At 40.9% G+C, this 22,717-nt stretch overlaps 1 protein-coding gene across 8 annotated transcripts in view; it reads right to left on the bottom strand.

Annotated features, from left to right (window-relative positions):
- The window catches only part of ARNTL (aryl hydrocarbon receptor nuclear translocator like), a 91,328-nt gene continuing 68,611 nt past the window's right edge, over positions 1–22,717 (bottom strand). For all 8 annotated transcript variants that reach the window (XM_038404620.2, XM_043515722.1, XM_043515725.1 and 5 more), the window contains 7 exons: positions 21,480–21,586; positions 20,946–21,096; positions 19,568–19,656; positions 17,046–17,154; positions 13,181–13,274; positions 1,600–1,702; positions 1–663 (listed from right to left, as the gene is read on the bottom strand). In XM_038404620.2, the coding sequence (XP_038260548.1) occupies positions 503–663; positions 1,600–1,702; positions 13,181–13,274; positions 17,046–17,154; positions 19,568–19,656; positions 20,946–21,096; positions 21,480–21,586 (814 nt within the window). In that variant the 3' untranslated portion in view covers positions 1–502. The remainder of the gene's footprint in view (positions 664–1,599; positions 1,703–13,180; positions 13,275–17,045; positions 17,155–19,567; positions 19,657–20,945; positions 21,097–21,479; positions 21,587–22,717) is intronic.

Here is a 22,717-nt window from a genome sequence, read left to right as displayed (position 1 = left end):
TTTTAGAACAAGGGAAACGTATTTATTTTAAAAATATTTAACTGTCTAATACATTACACTTTAACAATATTTATAGTAAAGGATTCTGACGAGAGAATAAACAGCTTTGATACAATTAGTATAAGAAATATCCACATGGGGGACCTTTTTGTAGTGTAAAAACACATCATACATCTGAAACGACCGTTTGCATATAAAAGCTACCAATGAGAACAGTGCTGAGTTGCACAGTGATTAAAAAAAAATTCAAAAAGAACAGAATCCTAAAATATACAATTAATGCAAGCTATACACAGCTAACCAAATCCATAATGCAAGAACATTGTAGCATGTTTATCTCCACTTTGTCTGAAATGACACATGGTAGGATGAGTTGTGTGTTCTGATATGGCTTTTATGAAATTCATACATAAAAGCTGTTCTCATAATCCAAGCTTCACAGACTGTAGAACTCCACCAATAATGCACTTTGATATTCAGATGCTGAATTAATATGTAGCATTTACAAGGGCCACGGTAAGTCGCTAAAATCCACAGGGCCTCCGAGGCCTGCATCTGCTTCCAAAAGGCTCATTATAACTGCCATTGCAGCTTCGTCATTGCTGGGGCTGCTTGATCCTTGGTCGTTGTCTATCATATCTATGCCTATGTGAGAGTTCTCCCCTGTGAAAGAATTAAAAGAAAACTGCAATAAGCATTTAAAATATGATTTTACATATTGTATAAAGTGATTGGTCAGAAAAATGTATCAATTATTAACTGAGTTGGAAGTGAGCATACTAAACTGCATTCTGATAGGTGGGGGGGATGTTTGCTTGCAAATGCACTCATCAGTGTACAGTACACAGCTGGGATCTCACCCCGATGACAGAAAAATTCCCTACAGGATTTGTGCTAACCATGGGGCTGAATGGGGAATTAATGGAGGACAAGGGCTGTCAGAGGTGTGTGAAAGGGGGAGAATGTCAGGGTGAGCAGTTTCAAGTAACCTAGGTGCCAATCTGGTGGGGGGCCTTGGCCACTTCCAACTCACTCTATTTAAAAAAAAAAAAAATTCAATTTCATTTTTTCAGTAGAATGAGTTGAAAATAGCCATTGGGCTGATGAAAAGAAGCCAAACTTTTGAGGGATAGGAAGTGAGAGGCTCAAACAGTCTAAGGAAAACGTTTGTGTTGAAAACCGTATAGGGTAGATGTTTATAAAACATTATTTTCTTTATAATTTTGCTAGGGGAAATGGTTCCCCTTCAGATGGGAAAGATTCATTGCATAAACTACCATTTTATGTATTGTTTGTGAATGAGCAAGAGATCATGCCGGGGTGTGCATAGACCTGAGGTATGTCAACAGACACCATGTAAAAATAGGGTTTACTGCTTTAACCCGTTAAGCTATAACATATTTATCAGCACAGAGCTTTAAAAGCATTTATTACTAATTTCTTTTTGAAGAATATTACTTGGACTTGATGTCCTAAAATGTTCTTAAGCCTAATTTTATTCTAGATAAAGTTTTGTGTAAAGATGATGCTTTGAGATGGCTAGAGTTACATTTGTCATACCTCTCTGAACTATAGACTTAATTGTATGACTGTGCTTACCAAGAATGGAGGAGTTGTCGGAATATGGATAGCCAGAATTATCCTGGATCTGCCCAGATAGTAAACCAGCAGAAGGAATGTCTGGAGTTCCACCATTCAAAATCTAGAAACAAATGAAAAATGTAAACTTCTAGTATCCTATGGTATTCGCGCTGCTCTCAGCCTTAACCTATGTAGCACATCTGAAAGAGGAGGACCTACAGCAAGTCTTAGGATCCAAACATATGAACTTAAACTGCATTCTAGTGAAACTTCACAGCAGGATACTTTAATATTAATGTGAAGATTGGGGGAGATATGCGAGACAATCTATTGCAAACCAACTTTTTTAGAAGTTAAACACCACCTACAACATGAAATTATCTTAAAATGCTTCATGCTTACTATTATGTCAATAATTTTAAGCCTCAGTGGGGAATGGGCAAAGTTTATTTGCCCAGTAAAAGTGTACATTGCTTTGACACTTCTCAACCACTAGAAAGTAAGGGAACTGCTATAAAAGGTACTGTAACCAATGATCTTTACATGCAGCACTTTCTTCAGAAACGCCTGCTTTTTATACACAACAACATTGCTCAATTTTTATTTATTTATTTATTTATTTGCAACACTAGGTTCTTGCTATGGAATTTCTAAGTTCCACCACTTGCAGATTTCAAATAGAGCTATCTATAAAATGCATTTGAACCTTTACCTCACACTGCAAGATCAATGCTGTGAGGTTGTAATGATTTTGTCTAACTCCTGATGCCTGGAAAGTGAGTATTTATTTGTGATCTGAGTAGTGCCTAGGTTCTGTGCAAACATACAGGCTACAGTCCCAACCCTGAAAAGCATACAAGCTCTAGTGTAATCCTCTTGATACAGAGTGCCACGGGTTGCTCAGCTTGTTCTGGCTAGTAACATTCCATTGGTGAGTATCTGCACTGCAAAGACCCTACCGGATGCCCTAAGTAAAGATGGAGGGTTTTGTGTTTTTTTTTTTGTTTTTTTTTTTTTTTGCCCCATACCCTAATATAATGGGTAATCAGGAAGCAAAAACAAATGTATGATTCTAGTTGAAACTACTCAGCTGTGCTTATATTAGAGATCATTTAGTTCTGAGCTTGCTCTAAGGAATATATTCACAAGAACAGTAATTAAGCAAAATATAGCCTGATGCTCCACTGCCCTGCAACTTGTCCAGTTATTTCCATCTGTAAAGTGAGTGAAAAGAGGATGGAAATGACTAATCTGAATTGATAGCATTTTTACTCCCATTTTGCTTCCTTCCTCTGTGTGCGGTGATTTATACTAGAGCAGAGAGTCAGGCCCTTTGACTAAGGGCTTCTTGAGATGGGAAAGATTTAGGTGTTACCATGGTATAGTTACACTGGTTTAACCCCTCCCCTGAATCTGGACACTTGGTCTGGCATAAAGCAGCAGTTTTCAGTTTTTCTTAAACCCGTTTCCAAGTGACATAAGCTAAACAAACCAAACCAAAAAGCACTCTTCTCTGAGATTGTCCTCCCACATGGGGATTTTACTGGTGTAACTGCAGCTGTTTAAATTCACGCCTCAGGTAATATCAAAAACCATTCTTATGTAGCTAAGACTTCAGTTTTTTAGCCTTATATTAATGTCTAGTTTCTCCATAAGTAAATCTCTTTAATGGTATTTTTAGTGGTGATCTCTTCAATGATGTGCTAGCTGAGACTGCTTGCAAAGCAGCCCTACTTCCTTCATTGTACGGACCCACTGCTCTCTTTCTAGAACCAAAATGGAGTGCTTTCCCTCCAGGCACTATTCCTTGACTTTCTGGCCAGAGCTGCACGTAGAGTTGGTAGTTTCTTTATACCAGTGTAGGTTATAATAAGAGACTATTCTCTTAGGAAGCGCTCCGCAAGCTGAAAGGATTTTTGTACAATACAGATCACGCAAGCAGCGAGTATAACACAGCAATACTACACTTCCCCCATGGCTCCTGGGGCAAGAGAAACAGCATTGGGTTACAATCACCGTTAAGTTTTGCTATGTCATATAGGTAGAGGTTGTAGTAACATTTTACTTTAATTTGGAGAGAGGTGAGTTCTCCTCCCATGGTACTCTTAGGTTTTTTTTTTATGCTTCTTGTATTTTCTCCTAGGGAATTTGAATTCCATGATGCGCTCTACCTGTGAATGAGCCTCAAGCTATGTACATACTATGGTTTACATCGGTATAAATTATGTTGCTCAGGGGTGTGAATAAGCCACCCCTCCAAGCAATGTAAGTTACCCTGACCTAAGTGCCGGTTTGGACAATGCTATGTCAGTGGGAGAAGCTCTCCTGCCAACATAGCTACCGCTGTTCGCAAAGGCTCCTGTTGGCTTAGATCATCTGCACCAGCGGCAAGCTGTGTAGTGTATCCATAGCCTTAGTCTGATGGGATTTCTATGCTTTTGATGCTACTGCAAGGGTATTAATAATACTAACTTGTTTAAACAAAGAAAGAGTGAAGTATAGGGCTGCATCACTCATTGATTTGTCTTAAGTGATTTTATTCTCTTTCGTAAGCATTTATTAAAAATGGAGCAAATAACTTCTGTTCTCGGTCATCTAGACCAGAGGTGAGCAAACTAAAGCCTGCAGGACAGTCCTGCCCGGCCCCGAAGTTCCTGGCCCGGGAGGCTCGTCCCCTCCCCAATAGCCATGCTGGCTACATGCTCATGCAGGGCAGTGTGGCAGCCAGACATGCTGCTCTGAGTGGCATGGTAAGGGGGCCGGGGCTGGGGGGTTGGATAAGGGGCAGGGGGGTCCTGGGGGGCAGTCAGGACAGGGAGCAGGGGGTGGTTGGATGGAGCGGAAGTTCGGGGAGGGCAGTCAGGAGATGGGGAACAGGGGGCAGGTGGATAGGGGGTGGGGTCCCAGGGGCAGCTGGGGCAGGTGCAGGTAGGGGGGATTGGATGGGTCAAGGGTTTTGAAGGGGGCAGGCAGGGGGGCAGGAAGTGGGGGGGCAGATAGGGGCCAGGCTGTTAGGGGAGGCACAGCCTTTCCTATCCGGCGCTCCATACAGTTTTGCACCCCGATGTGGTCCTCAGACCAAAAAGTTTGCCCACCCCTGATCTAGACCCCTAACATGAAACTCCTAACATGAGCTATACATTCAGAATTTGAAGTATCAAAATGTTGTGTTCTCTGAGTCACTGTGGTTTGTATTAGAGATACTGCATTGCCAATCTTTTGAAAAGTAATATGAAATCAGCTGAATTACAATTTACTATTTTCACTACTTTGAATGCCTGGCTTGCAAACTTCTGTGCCTACGGATTTAACAACATGATTGTTATTGTTTTACACCTACATTTTCCTTTTGTACACTGGCTTAGAGATGTGTGAACTGCTATAGTTAGTACACTGCTGCCATTTTGGGCTACAGGGAAAATAAATTAAACGAGTAATCACTAAAATTAAATGTAGGGCACCACATCTGGATTGATTCTTGGCCAGCATATTTTCACACTGAAATGTCTGGGTTAATACACTACTATTTACCTAAGGAGATGAAAAGTCACCTCCTGACTAAGGTCATACTTAATCTCTTGTCTCTACCCAACCTTATTATAGAACCACCATACAGATCAGCATGATTGGCTTTCAATGTTCAAGAGTACAGGACTGGCACAGCAAGGCTCATGTCCATTAGTTTACATGAGACTCAAATCTCATTTTCATGAATCCTACAGTTACCACAAATCTAGCAAAAAATAAATCAGACTTGTTTGGTAGAAAGCTGGGGGTCATCATGCCCACTCAACTTTGCAGCCTAAGGGATGGATCATCCATAGTCAACTGTATTTGTTAGGATGCAAAATCTAGATGAACACCTAGGTTCCAGGTGGTGATGGCTTGTAACTGCTACATGTTAACTGAGGTGATACTATCCAAACACTGAAGCACTTTCAGTTGTTTTAGTGCCTGAGTGTATGATTATGGAATTCAATCTTTTTAATAAAGAAAAAATCTGGTTACCTAAAGTAAAAGCAGCAATGTTAAAGGATATACATGTAGCCTAATGAAAGAATATAGCTAAATAGTAGTTCCAAAGAAACACCAAGGTTACATGTAAACTTCTCAGTCTGCTTTATTATGTATTTGTAATAGTAGTATCTAGGGGCCCTATTTATGGATCAGGGCCCCCACTGTGGGAGGTGTGTTTCTATGCACGTATTTGCTATGCTACTTTAAGGGAGATTCAAAATTGATCATGCTATAAGACTGCAATTTCTTCCATTAACAATTTAAATCACATACTTCATGCCTGAGGGATATTTCATACATTTATAAACACAGTAGAATTGAAATATTGTAACAGAGGTTGGTTGCAAATTAAACATCTTCCCCTACTGGTAAAGGGAATTCTCTTTGACCATTTAACTACTGTTCTCTAGTCAGTCTCTTCTGTTGTCTCAAGGCTTGAATTTGAAAATCCATACTTGTACAAATACTTCTGTTGACTTAAATGGGACAATTCCTGTGAGCAATGGGCTGTAGGCTCCAGACTCTACCCATCTAGATACATAGATACTAAGGTCAGAAGGGACCATTCTGATGATCATCTAGTCTGACCTCCTGCACAACACAGGCCACAGAATCTCACCCACCCACTCCTACAAAAAAACTCACCTATGTCTGAGCTATTGAAGTCCTCAAATCGTGATTTTTAAAGACTTCAAGGAGCAGAGAATCCTCCAGCAAGTGACCTGTGCCCCATGCTACAGAGGAAGGCAAAAAACCTCCAGGGCCTCTTCCAACCTGCCCTGGAGGAAAATTCCTCCTGACCCCAAATATGGCGATCAGCTAAACCCTGAGCATATGGGCAAGATTCACCAGCCAGATACTACAGAAAATTCATTCCTGGGTAACTCAGATCCCACCCATCTAAAATCCCATCACAGGCCATTAGGCCTATTTATCCTGAATATTTAAAGATCAATTAATTACCAAAATCACGTTATCCCATCATACCATCTCCTCCATAAACTTATCAAGTTTAATCTTAAAGCTAGATAGATCTTTTGCCCCCACTGCTTCCCTTGGAAGGCTATTCTAAAACTTCACTCCTCTGATGGTTAAAAATCTTCGTCTGATTTCAAGTCTAAACTTCCTGGTGGCCAGTTTATACCCATTTGTTCTTGTGTCCACATTGGTGCTGAGCTTAAATAATTCTTCTCCCTCTCCTGTATTTATCCCTCTGATATATTTATAGAGAGCAATCACAGATACTGTGTATTCACTTAAAGCATGTCAGTTTGTGCAACAAACAGGGTATGAAGTTATGTTCTTGTCTTTTCCATTACAAGGATACTAAAGTGATTAACTAGCTTGCTGGAAAGGAAAAACAATGTAAGGTGCACGGCCCCACGGCTAAAGGTCACAAGACAATGAAAGTAGTGACAATCAATGTTAGACTTCCAGTTAATTATATGTTCTCTACTACAGCAACAGTACAGTCATCAGTACTGTTATGAATCTTTTTCATCTTTAACCTAATAAGCCTATGACCCTAATAATGGGGGCTGGTGACATCACAAATGAGAAAGCATTAGTTTACTATGGTCACTACAGACCCTCTGACTGTAATTATAACCTGATACTACACAATGCACAGATAAAGGTAATTAACGTGTATTTCTAAAATCTCTGTATACACTGGATTCAGTTTATTAGCAACTTTTGTTCCCAGCAAAAAGTTGCCACTGTCTGGAAGTTGCCAATAAGCAGAAGACAGGTTTGTAGGGCTGCAACCAGGGAAAGAAGCCCTGGGTGGGACATGTTTTCCCTGGCTGCAAACCTGCCTGCAGGCATAGCAGCAGTGCGCGGGGGGTGGGGCCTGGGCTGCAGCCCAGATACTGGAGCTTTCCACAGGCAGCAGGTGCGCTGGTGCTTCAGGAGTTGCCTGCACTGTAATTTTCCCTGTACTCCACAAGCTGTGCCCAGCCTCAGCTTGTCCCAACACTTCCTTCTTTAGCTGCAGCCCCTTTGTGCCAGGGCAGAACACAGCCTGGAGAGCACAGGGAGAGTACTGTGTAGCTCCCCAGCACACTTGCTCCCTGTGGAAAGCCCCAGCAAGTGGGCTTTAGTTTCCTCTCCACTGCTGCTCTGTCCAAAGCTCCCATCCCAGCCTGAAGTGCCAGGACTCCAGCAAGGGCTCCACCTTTGTCTGGGTGGCAAGTCCCCAGCCACAGGCAGGTTTGCATGACTGCACCCAGGAAAGGAAGCACTGGAACATGCCAAGTGCTTACCTCTCTGGTCGCAGCCCCACAACCCTGCCTGCAGCCGAGGCCCTTCTTCCCAAAAAAGTTCTCCATAGACATCACGCTATTGCCAATATCCAAATCTCATTAACATTAAAGTCAATGGGATGGATCTGGTTCCTGCCAAATGCTGCTAATAAGCAGAAGTTGTTAATAACAGGATTGCTATTAAGAGGAATCTACTGTATTTAGGAAACTTATTTGAAATGATATCTCTAGCTTGATAAAAATGCATCTGGGGAACTGGCACACTAAGTGTTCCCCAGTAGGTGGCGCAAGACGATTTTCTTTGAAAGTTGACAATTCTTCAGCAAGAAAGATCTTGTGTTTATTTTCAGAAAGGGCAGAAAACATTATCCCTACACCCATATTTTCAAAACTGAATGTCCAAATTTAAATAGCTGACCTAATTTTAAAAGTTTACCTACCACCTACAGCTCTCAATGAAGTAAAAGGAAATGCAGGTGTTCAGCACCTCTGAAAATCAGACCACTTCTTTAGTAGCCTCACTTTCAGCATCCACATTTGAATATTTGTTGGTCTGGGCGTATATTTTATCATACTGAGACAATGTTTAAAGTGACCAGTTTTGTAATAATCTGGAGGTCTGGTTAGTAGCTTGTTCTGTTGTAAGCTTCAGACAAAGTCACTGTACATAACAGAGTTTCTAAATGAGAAAGCAAATTAATGGAATAGATAAAAAAAACTATTTACATAATGAGCAGAGCCAAACCAAATGTGAAGGTGATATCCAGTGTTGCTTAGCCTGTCTCTTTTGCTTACTTCCAGCAACAACATGTAATCAGGGCAATGGCTTGCTGTTTTCTGGGTCATTCCTCTGAATTGATACAAAGTTTGCAGTCTTGCATGCAATGTATATTGTTTAGTTCATTCAATAAAGGGACTTTGTTAAAAAAATTTTTAGACGGGTATTAGCATATTTAGTATTCAGCAGGTTTCCTAGATAGGGTTTGTTTTTCCTATGTACGTGTTTTTATTTCTGGAGATATTTAACATAAGGTTTTCTACTATATTGTTTTTTAATTCGCATTTTCACATTGACGCTTGTTGATATAGGCTTTTTTGTTAAGTTTCCAAATAAGCCTTGTGTCATAAGCATTAGGTACTTATCAATATTCTTGCATAATCTCATAATCCAAATTTATTCTAGCACACTGACACACCAATGCACATGGAAGAATCTGGATATCAAATTACTCTATTATATTATAAATATGTAAATCCAGTGGTAAAGAGGAAGAATCAGTCTTGGGGCATAGCATATAGCTCTTGATGGAATACTCTGCATTATCAAGCAGGACTGAATTAAAAATTCTTGGGGCCCTGGGCACAGAATATCTTGAGTTCTTCTCCTCTTCCCAATAGGATTAAAAGACATCATTTGAAGGATTAACAGAATAAGGGAACACTGCATGCACATATCAGTCTTAGATGGTAAGCTCCTTGGGGCAGGGACCATCTTTTTGTTCTGTATTTGTATGGCACCTAACACAATGTTGCCCTAATCAATGACTGGGGCTCCTACCTACTACAGAAATACAAATAATTGTTTTCCTTCCTGCAGCTACATCAGTTCTGGATAATGTCTTACTTCCTTACTTTTTCCCCGGTAGCTGTTCTGGGAGGTGGAATCTAACGGTGGCTTGCAGCTCTATAATCTCTGATTAAATGTCAAGTGGTTTCACCAACAGCATTTCCCACCGCTCCTTGCTATAGAGAATGCCCCAGGTACTCAGCAGCAAAATGAGCCTAAATTCTGCAGCAGTTCTATTTCAATATGGAAGTTTTTCATTAATTATGAAAGTATCAGTATAGCATTTTCACTGTTGCTATTGAATTAAGTTCACATTATTTGTAGTTTTCAGTATGTCATGTTTTTGTCCTGACAATGTATAATTGCACCAGAATAGTCTGTGGGAAAACTGGATATGGAACTGTTGGAGTTCTGTCACCTGAGCAGGTATGCTAAGCATTTTGAGATGGTGCAATAAGCATATCTGTTGGATGTATCATCTAAAATGATAAATGGTGTTGATACTCTTAGATTTGAATTAGCGCCCTGTTCAGATTAACAGAAAGGTCACACCTCTGTGGGATATTGTTTTAGACTTTCTGTAGAATTTAAGGCTTGTCTACACTTGAAGCACAGCAGCTGTACTGTTTCAGCATAGACACTACTGATGCTGACAGGAGGGGTTCTCATATGAATCTAGGTAATCCACTTCCACAAGAGGCAGTAGCGAGGTTGTCGGAAGAATTCTTCCATTGACCTACATCACTCAGGAGTGTGGATTTTACACCCCTGCACAATGTAGCTGGGTTGCTCTTACTTTTTTGTGAGGGCCAGGCCTTAAGAAAATCTATGGCAGTTTACTTCCTGTTCACATTTTCAAAGTTAGTTTTGGAACTAGAAGGGTTAGAAATAATGCCACTATATAAATCCATGGTATGCCCACACTTTGAATGCTACGTGCAGTTCTGGTCACCCCATCTCAAAAATATATATATTAGAATTGAAAAAAGTACAGAGAAGTGCAACAAAAATGATAAGGGGGATGGAACAACTTCCCTATGAGGAGAGATTAAAAAGACTGGGACTGTTTAGTTTAAAAAACAGATGACTAAGGGGGGATATCATAGAAGTCTATAAAATTGTGAATACTGTGGAGAAAGTGACTAAGGAAGTGTTATTTACCCCGTTGCATAACACAAGAACCAGGGGTCACCCAATGAAATTAATAGGCAGCAGGTTTAACACAAATATTAGGAAGTACTTCTTCACACAACGCACAGTTAACCTTTGTAACTTGTTGTCCGGGGATGTTGAGAAGGTCAAAACTAGAACTCATTTCAAAATATAATTAGATAAGTTCCTGGAAGATAGGTCCATCAGTGACTATTAGCCAAGATGGTCAGGGACCCAGCCCCAAGCTGTGGGTGTCCCTAAACCTCTGCCTGCCAGAAGCTGGAACTAGAAAACAGGATCACTCCATAAATTGCCCTGTTTCATTTATTTCCTCTGAAGCATGTGGCACGGGCCACTATCGGAAGACAGGATACTGGCCTAGATGAATCATTGGTCTGACCCAGTATGGCCGTTCTTATGAAATAATTTTATAAAATGGAAGTTTAGATGCCAGAGCACAGTTTTGCCACACGGAGAAGAGGGACTGCATGGCCATAGAATTCTTGCATACAAAGGCTTCTAGAGCATTTCTACAGAGATTTTCAAAGGCACAGGTGCACAGAGCCCACTGAAAAATCTAGCCCGTAAGTGAGATTAAGCAAACACCGATCTGAACCCTAAGGTATTGTAAATGCATTTATAGTTCAAATAAAGAACCAATGAAGGGAGAAATACATTAAACCATTCCATTTAAAATTTGAAATAAGAGTTTGAGACAGGTAATTTGAAATAAGAGTTTGAGTACTAAGCAGGTACTACCGCTTCTCCAATATTTAGTAAACATGTAACTTTAGGTTCCCCTGTGACAGATCATCCCAAATTTAGCCTAATCCTCTCTTGCTGCAGCTCTGAAACAGCCACTCTCAAAGGACTTTTCCATATGCATGAGGAGAGGAGCGAGAGGAAGAAATGAATGCTTATGCAGCTCTTGGAAGACAGATGTAATGTGCTTGCTATAAGAGGTGCCGCTCGGAAGCCTTTATCTATATGTACTGAACTTTCTTGGAGGGCCTGCTTTTATCTCTCCAAATCTGTCTATGCTCCACTCCAGTCCCAACATAGTACATGCTGTTCTAGACTAGGGCTGTCAAACGATTAAAAAAAATTAATTGTGATTGATTGTGAAATTTAAAAAAATAGTCACGATTAATCAGAGTTTGAATTGCACTGTTAAACAATGACAAAAATACCATTTATTTAAAATTTTTTGGATGTTTTCTACATTTTCAAATATATTGATTTTCAATTACAGCACAGAATACAAAATGTACAGGGCTCACTTTATATTATTATTTTTTATTACAAATATGTGTGTGTGTGTTGGGGGAGTGCGGTCTCTTTAAGCAGAGCACTCAGGAACCTGAATGCTTTTTCAGCCAGCACCAGCTGCTGTCAGCAGCACTCACTCCTGAGCCAGCAGCAGATAGGCTCCCCCCTGTTTCCTGACCCCAGCTCAGCAGCCATTGGGTACATGGGCAGGGGGAGGGGAATACCTTGACATCAGCCCCCCTGCCCTGCGCAACAAACAGGAGGCAGCCTCCCAGTCCAAAGCAGCTTGGCTGGGGCAGCTTGGTGGGGGGAGGCTGGGGCAGCAATGGAGCAGAGCAGCTGGAGACGAAGCATCTGGAGGCATGCAGTGGTGCCCCCCTAAGCACGGTGCCCTGGTTGGTGGCCCCTCTTGCCCATCCCTAAGGCAGGCCCTTTCCAACAGGGAAGGGACGGGGCAGCCGGCAGGGGGCCGGGCGCCTCTCTTCCCACTGTAGGGTGTTTGACTGGCTCTCCCAAATCACCTGCAGTCTCTTGTTCCTGGCCACTTCCTGATTGCTGCCACAGCCGGTGCCTCCCTCCCTCCCTGCTCGGCTGCCGCCGAGTCCTGTCTTCAGAGGTATGCGATTAACTCTTGTTAAAAAAATAACGTGTTAATTTGTTTTGAGTTAATTGCATGCATTAACTGCAATTAATTGACAGCCCTATTCTAGACTAATGCACTGTGCTCACAGTAGGACTTCTAATTTTAGGGCTAAGCTGATATGTATCATAGCACTGTAGGTGTCATTGAACAAACGAACCAACCAACTTTCTTCATTTCTGATTAATCAAACTAAAATGCTTTGGTTTTCTCATGAAACAAACAAAAGCAGGCATTGGGTTAAACAAAACATTTCATTTTGATTTGGGGCATTTTTAACCACTTTTTGTTGTGTAAAAAAAAAGGAAATATGGAAATGCTATTCCCAAAACCACAAAAGGAGATTGTGCCCCATTACCCCATAGCGCTTGTGGTTAGAGCACTCACCTGGGATGTGGGAGACCCAGATTCAAGTCTCCACTTTGCCTAACTTGGAATAGAGATTTGAACTCGAGTCTCCCACAAAGTAGGTAAATGCCCAAACCGAAATGGGGTATTCTGGGATGGGTCTCTCTCAATCTTTCCTGTTGAAGCTATTTCATTATGTATAAATACTCAAAACCTTAAGTATGCTAGGTTCCGCTACCCCAGACTTGGCAGCCAAGGGATCATATAGTCAGATTTATGAAACATGTGACAAAGAATTCAATTACTACTACTGATTCATGTTTTAAAAACTTTTATTCTCACCTTTTTGCCTCCTGGAGAAGATGTATCAGGGGGTGGTGTGCTGGTAATGTTCAATGGACTGGAACCACAGCTGGAAGGTGATGACCCTCTTATCCTTTCAAACCAATGTCATTAAAATTAGAAAGAGGCAATGCAAAATGATACAATTAATGTACTATTCATCTTGAGAACAATGAATCATGTTGGTGGATACTAGAACGTTCACTACCACCAACAGACTAACGGGCAAGTGAATCTCCAAATGCCAAGACCTTTAATATCTCAAAACTAACTATAAAAATGCTGTTTGGGGTGATGCGTTTACTGTGTTAGCATCACGTTTATGCTTTGTGATCACTTTTTTTCTGTTGGTATGAGGTCTGTAGTGCTAGTCTGTCCATTAATTTAATAATGCTGCCATTATTACCCTCAACGACATAGATAGCTGACTCAATTACCTGAATTTGGCATATTCCAATTTGCTCAGATTATAAACTTCAGCTCTCCCCTATACCATTTTCTTGCCCAGCCTCTGTAGGAAATATTTTTAAGCAGTACACAAAGCCAGATCCTCAGCTGGTGTAAATTTGCATACAGTATTTATATAAGCTGTAGAAAGGTCTGGCCTACAATGTCCAAACAATAAAATTGCTCTACGGGAGATCCAAAGAGAGCCATACGTATGTACAATTTCTATATGCTTTGAGACGTTAATAGGACAAACTTCTTCCTTATATTTTCCTTCCTATTTTGTTTTCAATAAGCTATCATGACATAGATATGCTGGACATTTGCTTTTATCTCTATGGTATAGTGTGCATGCAGTAAAAGAGACATTTCAACACCACACTATTTTTACTTAGTTCAGGATTTCCCCAACCCCAAACTAGCATTGAATATTTTCCACATTAGCGGAAATGCTAGGGAGTTGTAGATTTGCTGGCTGTACAATTAGAGAAAATAGAGTGGGGTAGTTCCCATGTGGTAATTTGTACAAAGGATCCTCTTAGCATCAAAAATGCCAAACTTTTTTTTTAAGTGGGAAACTCATTTGCCGTGGCAGAGTTTCAGTGGGAAGGTTGTGAACAGAAGGCAGTACAGGAAAATAGAAACAGCTGGTGAAAGAGCACTGGAACTAAACCAGGGCTCTCTCCACTTGAAAGGAAAACAAGAGTGGTGGAGTGTATACAAAGTACTTTGTTTCTGTTAGTAAGATGAATAATAGTACAAAATGCTATTTTAAATGAGCTTCAGTAGACTGTTTTACAGCTATTAAAAGTCTTTGCTCAGCCTCGGATTTGGCTATTTTAATTTTAAAGGGGCGGGGGGGAGAGGCCACAAAAGCAACAATGTAAAAATGTTATTTTCTATACAACAAATCTGCTCATTTTGTGTGTCACTGAAGGGATAAAAACATGTCACTAGTTTTTACTCCTCTTGTGCCTTCAGCATCAACACAGGCTATGGAAGAAGGATCTGGAATTTTTCCTGGCTTGTGCATCATCAGGATTATTAACTAAACTAAAGCTGCAGAATCATTATTAGATGTGTGAGATTTTCTTGTTTTTTTCCACTGGAGGATTCAGGCAGCAAGGAACCTCCTGTGCCAGAGAGCTCATTGTAGCAGGTCCTATAACAACTACCCAGCTGCTAGTGAAGTGTAATTTAGCTGGGTACAGGGAACATGATAAGGGCCTCCTTTATGGCAGCTGGGGACCAGCCATATAAAACAGCCCCTTATTTAAGACTGTTAACAGGCATGTAGTGTAAATTAGACCAGCCTTCACGTTTGGGGCTTGACCGGGGGAAAGATGGCCTCCAGAATTGGGGGTGTCTGCAAAGCCTGCTTTAATCTCTTCTGCACCCCACTCATCCCCATTCTGAGTCAGCAAGCTTTACTTTCAGACCCCAAGCTGAGTTTACAGGTCTTAAAACACATTCAACTGAGCAAATTTGGACTGGAGTCAGACACACATAAACATGGCACCCTCCTATGCCAATTTTACAGAGTCCCCTCACATAACATAACAACACTTCAAACTTGTCTTAGTCTAATTTTCACACTTCAGAAATGAATGTCAGAGAGTAAAATAATAGATTATTCCTGAAGTGCAAGACACTAAACTATTATCTCCTATGGAGGACTAATTAATGGTCTAACTCTATACCATTTCACTTTTAAATCTATTGCCACAAGACATCTGATAGTAAACTGCATCCAGCCCTCTGTGATCTGGATTTGTGACCTCCAGGCCACTAACAATTCACTAACAAGCCATTTTATCCCAGTATGAAATATGGCATGGCTTGTGTGGCACCTGTGGCCACCTACTGGAAATATTTAGGACTCACATTCAAGCATAGTGAGAATTTTCAATGAACTAAGACACATAGCAGGAATTTATTCTCCATTGTTCCAAAAATGTTTATCCATTTTGCTACCTACTTGTATTGCCTGTATGAACACAACTGACAAGGGCAGATACTATTATCTTAGAGCAAGAGGAGAAGGATGGTCCAGTTGCTAGGATACTAGCCTCCTAGGAGATCTGGGTTCAACTTCCTCTGCCATAGACTGCTTGTGTGACCTTAGTCAAATCACTCAGGGCGAGATTCACAAGGGGTTTTGATGTCTAATTGAACCGTAGGTACTTAATTTCAACATTTAGACACCATTAATGTTCACAAAATTGAACTCCCTTTGGGGGTGGGCCTTAGGCCATATCCCACTCCTCAGCATTTCCTACTGGCTAGCTTAAGTGCCTCCCCACTGAGCATGCTGGCTTCTATGAATCCGATTTTTAGGCACCTAGCTCTCTCTGTGCATTGTATTACTCCTGGGGGAATTCTACACCAAAAAATTAAAAGTCTGCACGCAATATTTGAAAATTCTGCATATTTTATTTGACAAAATAACACAGCATAATCATGCCAGTTTCAATTATTTTGGTAATTTATTTCAAACTATCTTTCAGCAAGTATGTCTGTAACAATACAGACAACAAACATTTTCCCCCAGGAGTAGAGAGTTAAAGAAACTCCTACAACAACCCAGTTCCTGTTTCTCTGTTATGCTTTTGTTGGGTGTCTCAGTCTGGATGTGTCACATGTGCCAGCTGGGCACACCTTGGGGGAAAACTTTGCCCCTCTGATCTCAGACACCCACATCCCCTTCTCCCCAGGGCCCAGCCATGGGACACTCCCTGGCCCAGACCCACACCTTTTAGTCCCCCAGAGCCCAGCTGGGAGGTGCCCCCCAGCCCAGACAACCTCCAGCTCTCCCTCCCCCAAGCAGTGTCCTGTATTTGAGTCCTCAATGTAACTTGCATCAATTGACAAATCACCTCTGTATTTGGTCCTAGTACTCCTTGTTCTGCTGCAGATTATCTATTAATCTTTACTTCTTGGTACCTATTCAACATTCTTTGGCATTCAGGGGCCATACAGTTTATGCTTGTGAAACTTAACTTTTTTCCCAGACTATTTTCTTCATTGACCTCTCTCCAGAGCTAACCTCTTTCACTGTTAGCTGCTCTCTTTCTGCCTCTGCCAAAGTTATTAAAGTAAGCGATTACAGTGACTAGTGATCAGATCATTACAGTAAGTATGCACACAGGTTACTCTAAAAGACTAACCGTAAGAAGAAACAAACTGAAAAATTAGAACAAATTATATTTCTCTGTGATGCTGTCATTTCTGTCTTGACCATGTCCGGCTATCCTTAGTACAGATAAAGTTCACTGTAACGGAAAATACCCACTACACTGCAACTGCTAGTAATAGTAATACTTGGTGCTTATGGAAATAAAAAAGGTTGGGTGTTTCTTACTTTCCCCTTTAAAAAAAATGATCTATTCAGTTAGAGCAGAATACCAGTTTCTCTCACCTATGAATCTCCATGATTTCCTCAGCAATCATTCTACCTATTTTACCTGCCCCAGCTCTTGTTCCACCTGGAATACCAGGAACTGTAGGATGGGTCCTTTTTGGGCCACCTAAAATATAGAACAATATTTGTAAGATCACACACGTAATAAGGGAAAGAGATTATGCAAGGTTTTTAAAGGGGAGGGGAAGGGAGGGGAAGAGACCCTGGAACTGCTCTAACTTATGCTGGGGGTTGGGCCCAGAATATGATGGGTATAAATTCTGGGCCAATCTAAGCTGTGCCTCTTAGCTCAGGACTTATATATCTAATGACACATCTATAATAACCAATAGCTTGCTGAATGCGTGAGCTGGCCCAGGCCAGCTGGGTGCACCTTGCCCAAACTGTTAGTGCTGAATACTTAATTTATTAATATTAGCTGCTCATCTGCTGTCTATACACATTTCAATCGGGGGAGGGAGGATTTATTTCCTGACACACACTAAGCACAGTACTATCATGTCAGCATGTTAGCAGAACACCACTGCCAACAGGGAATAATTCACAGTTACCTGCTAAACATTTAAATCAAGTCCATTTGGGTAACTGCAAATGTCTGACAAGAGAGTAAAAAGCAACAGGGTCTCTGAACATTATGTTCTTGCAGTTTAAAATTGCTGTTTGTTATTCTAATACAGACTTGGCACTTGAATAGCACTTACGGGGAAGCCAAGAGGAGTTTGTTCTATTTTAGGGCACAATGAAGGAAGTAGAGAAAGGTCTGACATAAAATGAACTAAAATAATAAGAAAAGTGATAGAGTATTGATTGTGTGCAATTCTTAATGGTCTTCTGTGTTAACAATTCATACTCAGACCTAGCAACCTTCCCAGGAACTCTTTGGGTTGAAGTCAATGGGAATTGGGGAAGCTCAGCACCTTGAAGAATCAGGTCCTTAAAGTCAGCCTTACAAATCACCTCTCAACTCAGTAGAGGGCTGGGGGGAACAGAGCGGGCCAAGAACTGTGGGGCCCTATCCTCCCTGTGCAGATAGGGGGCTTTGCCCTGCCTGAAACCAGGGGACCCCTCTTAGTCCTGCCTCTCCCTAAGCTCCAGAGCCACCGCCAGTGGGAGTGGTATCCCCAGTCTCACTTTTACCTTTGCGCTCTTGGCATGGTGAGATGCCTCAGGCCCTGCACAATGCCAGTGGTGGCGATGGTGGGATCTGGCCAAGCCAGGGTGGGCAAATCATTCTCCACACTACTCATGGCAGGCATAAATTCTGAGCGGCACTGAGACCCCAGTGCCACTCACCCAAATTTGGCCTGGCTGTCCTTGCATCATGATGGAGGGGTGGGTGGGCTAAACTTGAGTAGTGCTGCAAGCTTGTGCGCCAGGTCACAGCACGAACCACTGCAGGAAAAAAACTTTAACCCATAAACCCATGCTGAAGCTGCCTCAACTTTTCCATCTGAAATACTTTGCTGCATATTTTCTAAAAGGATTTTTTTCTAATTTAAGAAGAAAAATAAATTTGTATTACAGATTTTAAAATCATAAAGCCTCTTATATACCACCTTTCATCTTCAAAGATACCAAAGAGCACACACTAAATGCAGCCAGAACTACTGCAATGCAGCCACATCCTTGCCTACATCTCAGCTCCTGTTCCTTCCACACCACCTTGTAGGTCATACATTCTTGGTCAATCCTCTCTCCTTAGTGGCCAGTACCCCTATTCTTGACTTATTTTTCAGTACTTTGGGCAGATTTCTGCTGCTCTATTTAGAACAAAACCGTTGTAAAGCCAGCTAAACTGGCTACTACAGGATTTCCCCAGAACAGAGGGATCCTCATGTGGCATACAGTCACAGTAGCAGTTCTTATGTCACCAAGCCTCCCAACCCCGCTGCCATGTAGGAGTGGCCAATGAAATGACCAGGCTATCTCCTGTGTATGGCTGATCCCTAGCTGCCCTAACGGCCCCTTGGGGCTGTTGGCAGGCAACAAGCATAAATTAGAGCAGCTTTCGTGTATGGCACTGGACAAGTGGTAGGACCGATCTAGAACTGGGGGGATCTTAAAGATAGGATTAGGGATGCTAAGGATTAAGCTGAGTTGCACTAAGTGATCCTTGGCCATAGCCCCAGCTCAGGATGAGACCAGGTGTCTTTTCCAAAAATAAAAAAAGTGACCTATACCTGGCGCTGTCCTCATGTAGCAAACATCTTTCCTCTCCTCCAAATCTCTCCTTACAGCCTTCCACAACTGATCCCTATAAGTGTGTGCTCTCACTCTGCCTCATCAGACACTATTCGTATTGTTTCTATCTAAATTAGATTTAACCTCACTGGGGAAGAGACCTTGTTGAAACTTATATATGTTAAGTACAGTGTACACCTATCATCTTCCAAGCAATTAATAATCTTGGGAGGATGACAGAAACAAACTGGAGCACACAGGGTTAATTCAGTAACCAAGGAAAGTCTGTTAATGATTGCTGTCTAGCAGGTGCAAGTTTCTCACTATACTGTAGTTACCTTCTCCAGCCTGAAGTACGCTGTCCATGCTGTGCGGAGAAGCTGCAAGCTGCGGAAAGGCTGCATCTCCACCGTCAAGTACACTGGTGCTGAGGAAATCAACAGGAAGAAACAGTGATAAAATAGCTGCAAGTGCTAAATGTACATAACATGTAATAAGGGGGAAGTTTCAACGTTTGTGACTTATAAGACAAATTTAGTCATCACCATGGAGGTAACCATAGTGAATGACACATACCGTAGGGCTATATAAATCAATAAGAGTTCTGCAGGACACATTAAATAGCAACAGCTGCATAATATATTAAAAACAATCCTAAAAGAAAAACAAAAACCCTTATGGCTCATCAAGCATGCATTATTGAGCCCAAACTGCTTTTCTCTTAACAAGAAGGAGCAGCTGATCCAGGATATGATCAGTCAATTCATTGTGCAGGGGCACACCGCTGCATCGTCACAGAACTCCAAAGCAGAAAATGGAATCTCCACGTGGGTAAAGCAATGCACCCGTGTACAATCAATGAAAAGATTAGGGACCCAATGTCTTACTCTGTACATTTATTTATTTAGATTTATACAAACTGTAATAAAAGATCAGCTAATTTCCAGATTTCATTCCTTTTGTTGTAAGGCTAGCCATTATTAAGCTCAGATGCTTTATGTAATATATGATGTGTACACATTTTTAGAGTGTCAAGAATGTCAAGAATTATAACATTCAAAAACCAGTTGGAGAACACTTCAATCTCTCTGGTCACTCGATCACAGATCTTAGAGTGGCTATACTTCAACAAAAAAGCTTCAAAAACAGACTCCAACGAGAGACTGCTGAATTGGAATTAATTTGCAAACTGGATACAATTAACTTAGGCTTGAATAGAGACTGGGAATGGATGAGTCATTACACAAAGTAAAACTATTTCCCCATGGTATTTCTCCCTCCCACCCCACCCCCCACTGTTCCTCTGATATTCTTGTTAACTGCTGGAATTAGCCTACCTTGCTTGTCACCATGAAAGGTTTTCCTCCTTTCCCCCTCCCCCCCCTGCTGGTGATGGCTTATCTTAAGTGATCACTCTCCTTACAGTGTGTATGATAAACCCATTGTTTCATGTTCTCTGTGTGTGTGTATATAAATCTCTCCTCTGTTTTTACCACCAAATGCATCCGATGAAGTGAGCTGTAGCTCACGAAAGCTTATGCTCTAATAAATTTGTTAGTCTCTAAGGTGCCACCGGTACTCCTTTTCTTTTTGCGAATACAGACTAACACGGCTGCTACTCTGAAACCCATTTTTAGAGTAATTCCCATGATCTTACACTTGAAGCAGGTTTACATTCCTGATGTTCAAGGGTAGCTGCTAGAAGAAAATACTTACGAAACAACTGTATTTGTTGAGACGATGTATTCTACTTCTTTGGTCCAAGGGTTCATGAAACTGAACCAGCGACTCCTCAAGGTAATAAAAGAGCCATCTTTTATTTTAAACTTGTAACAATTAGTTGTAATTTTTTCTCTTGTCTGTAAAACTAAAAATAGGGAGACATAAGGAACAACCCTAGTTTTTCAGACCTGCACACTGAATTCATGAAGAGTAGAGATTTGATGCAGATCCTCCCAGTTACACTGGCTGCTTCTTTTTTTTTTTTTGTGCAGAGAACAGCGCTATTTCTAAATCTCTGTACCTGAAGTGCAAATTAAAAGACTCCATACTAATTTAACTTTAGCTTAGGATATTTACACTGTTCAGTGCATATCAAAGTCCTTTTCATGCAAGAAAAATCTAATGTTTGCCAAAATCTTATTCCTTTAAGTTGTTATTTTTGTGTGAAATATCTGGAAGACTAATATATGTTTTGACTTGTTGAAACCAAACCCCTCATTCTTAATACTGAACTATAAATCATCTTACCTTGTCTGTGACATTCTGCAAGATGTCCTATATCATCTTGATGAAAATATTCATAACATGAAGTGCCTAGAAGTTCCTGTGGTAAGTATGCCAGAATGGCCGTTGCCCTAAAAAACAAACAAACAAAAAAAACCCCAAACAACAATTTTTTACAATAAAGTGGTACATCTGTAGTATTAAAATGTATCCATGCCCCCTACTCAGTTATAAAACAATACTGTAGAATATATTAAAATATATTAGCTAAAAAAACAAAACCAAAAAACACACAATACCAATAACTTTCTCTGAAATAGTTTATTCTGACGGGTCATCTACAGATACAGAAGCACTTCCAATTACCAAACCTTGAATGTAAATTGTAATGTGGAGTGTTTAGAATTGGCTAAAGCCTTCTGTTAGCAGGCCACCATGTATTGAGGAAGCCTGAAGACACAAAATGCAATTTAAACAAAAGATACAAGCTGGATGAGGTAATATTTTCTATTAGACCAACTTCTGTAGGTGAGGGAGACAAGCTTTCAAGCTACATAGCGTACTTCTTCAAGTCCAGACTTGAAGAACTGCTCTCTGTAGCTTGGAAGCTTGCCTCTTTCACCAACCGAAGTTGGTCCAATAAAAGACATTACCTCACCCACCTGGTTCCTCTCATTTCCTGGGTCCAGCTCAGCTACAACAATGCTGAAAACACTATTTTAACAAGAGCATTCACGTTTTTAAAGTTCTAAAATCAGTTTTCTTCCGTTGTGTACCCAGGATTCTGTTGCATCATAAAGCCTGCTTCTGTCAATGTCAGTACTTTAGATAGGAGTGTTTCCCATTCATTGCTGAAAGGCCTAAAAGAGGAGCAAAAGATGACTGAGAATGAAAAAACAGAAAAAGTAAAGAGGAGATGTGATGGATACATTTTACTGATTTAGCACTGAGAAACCTGACTTTACATCTTTACTACCACTATAATCAGACAGGAATATAGGAATGTGTGACATTATACAAGGCTTTCGTTTCAATAGAACTTTTTCTTCAAAGCCAACCCATTTTTACTTCCTCAACAGAAAACTTCAGAATTAACATAGCAGGATTCTGGAGCGCTTGGAGAAAAGTTTAGGGATATCTGGGTTTGACATTCCAATAACAAGGATCTATATATATCCTAAGCTTGGAGTCAATGCATGTACGAAAACCCTAATGCATGATGGAAGTATTTTTTTAAACTGCTCTATGCCTGTGCAGAGTAA

Source organism: Dermochelys coriacea, chromosome 6, assembly GCF_009764565.3.
Source record: "Dermochelys coriacea isolate rDerCor1 chromosome 6, rDerCor1.pri.v4, whole genome shotgun sequence".
Taxonomy (NCBI): Eukaryota; Metazoa; Chordata; order Testudines; family Dermochelyidae; genus Dermochelys; species Dermochelys coriacea.
This window is presented reverse-complemented; position numbering and strand designations above follow the sequence as displayed.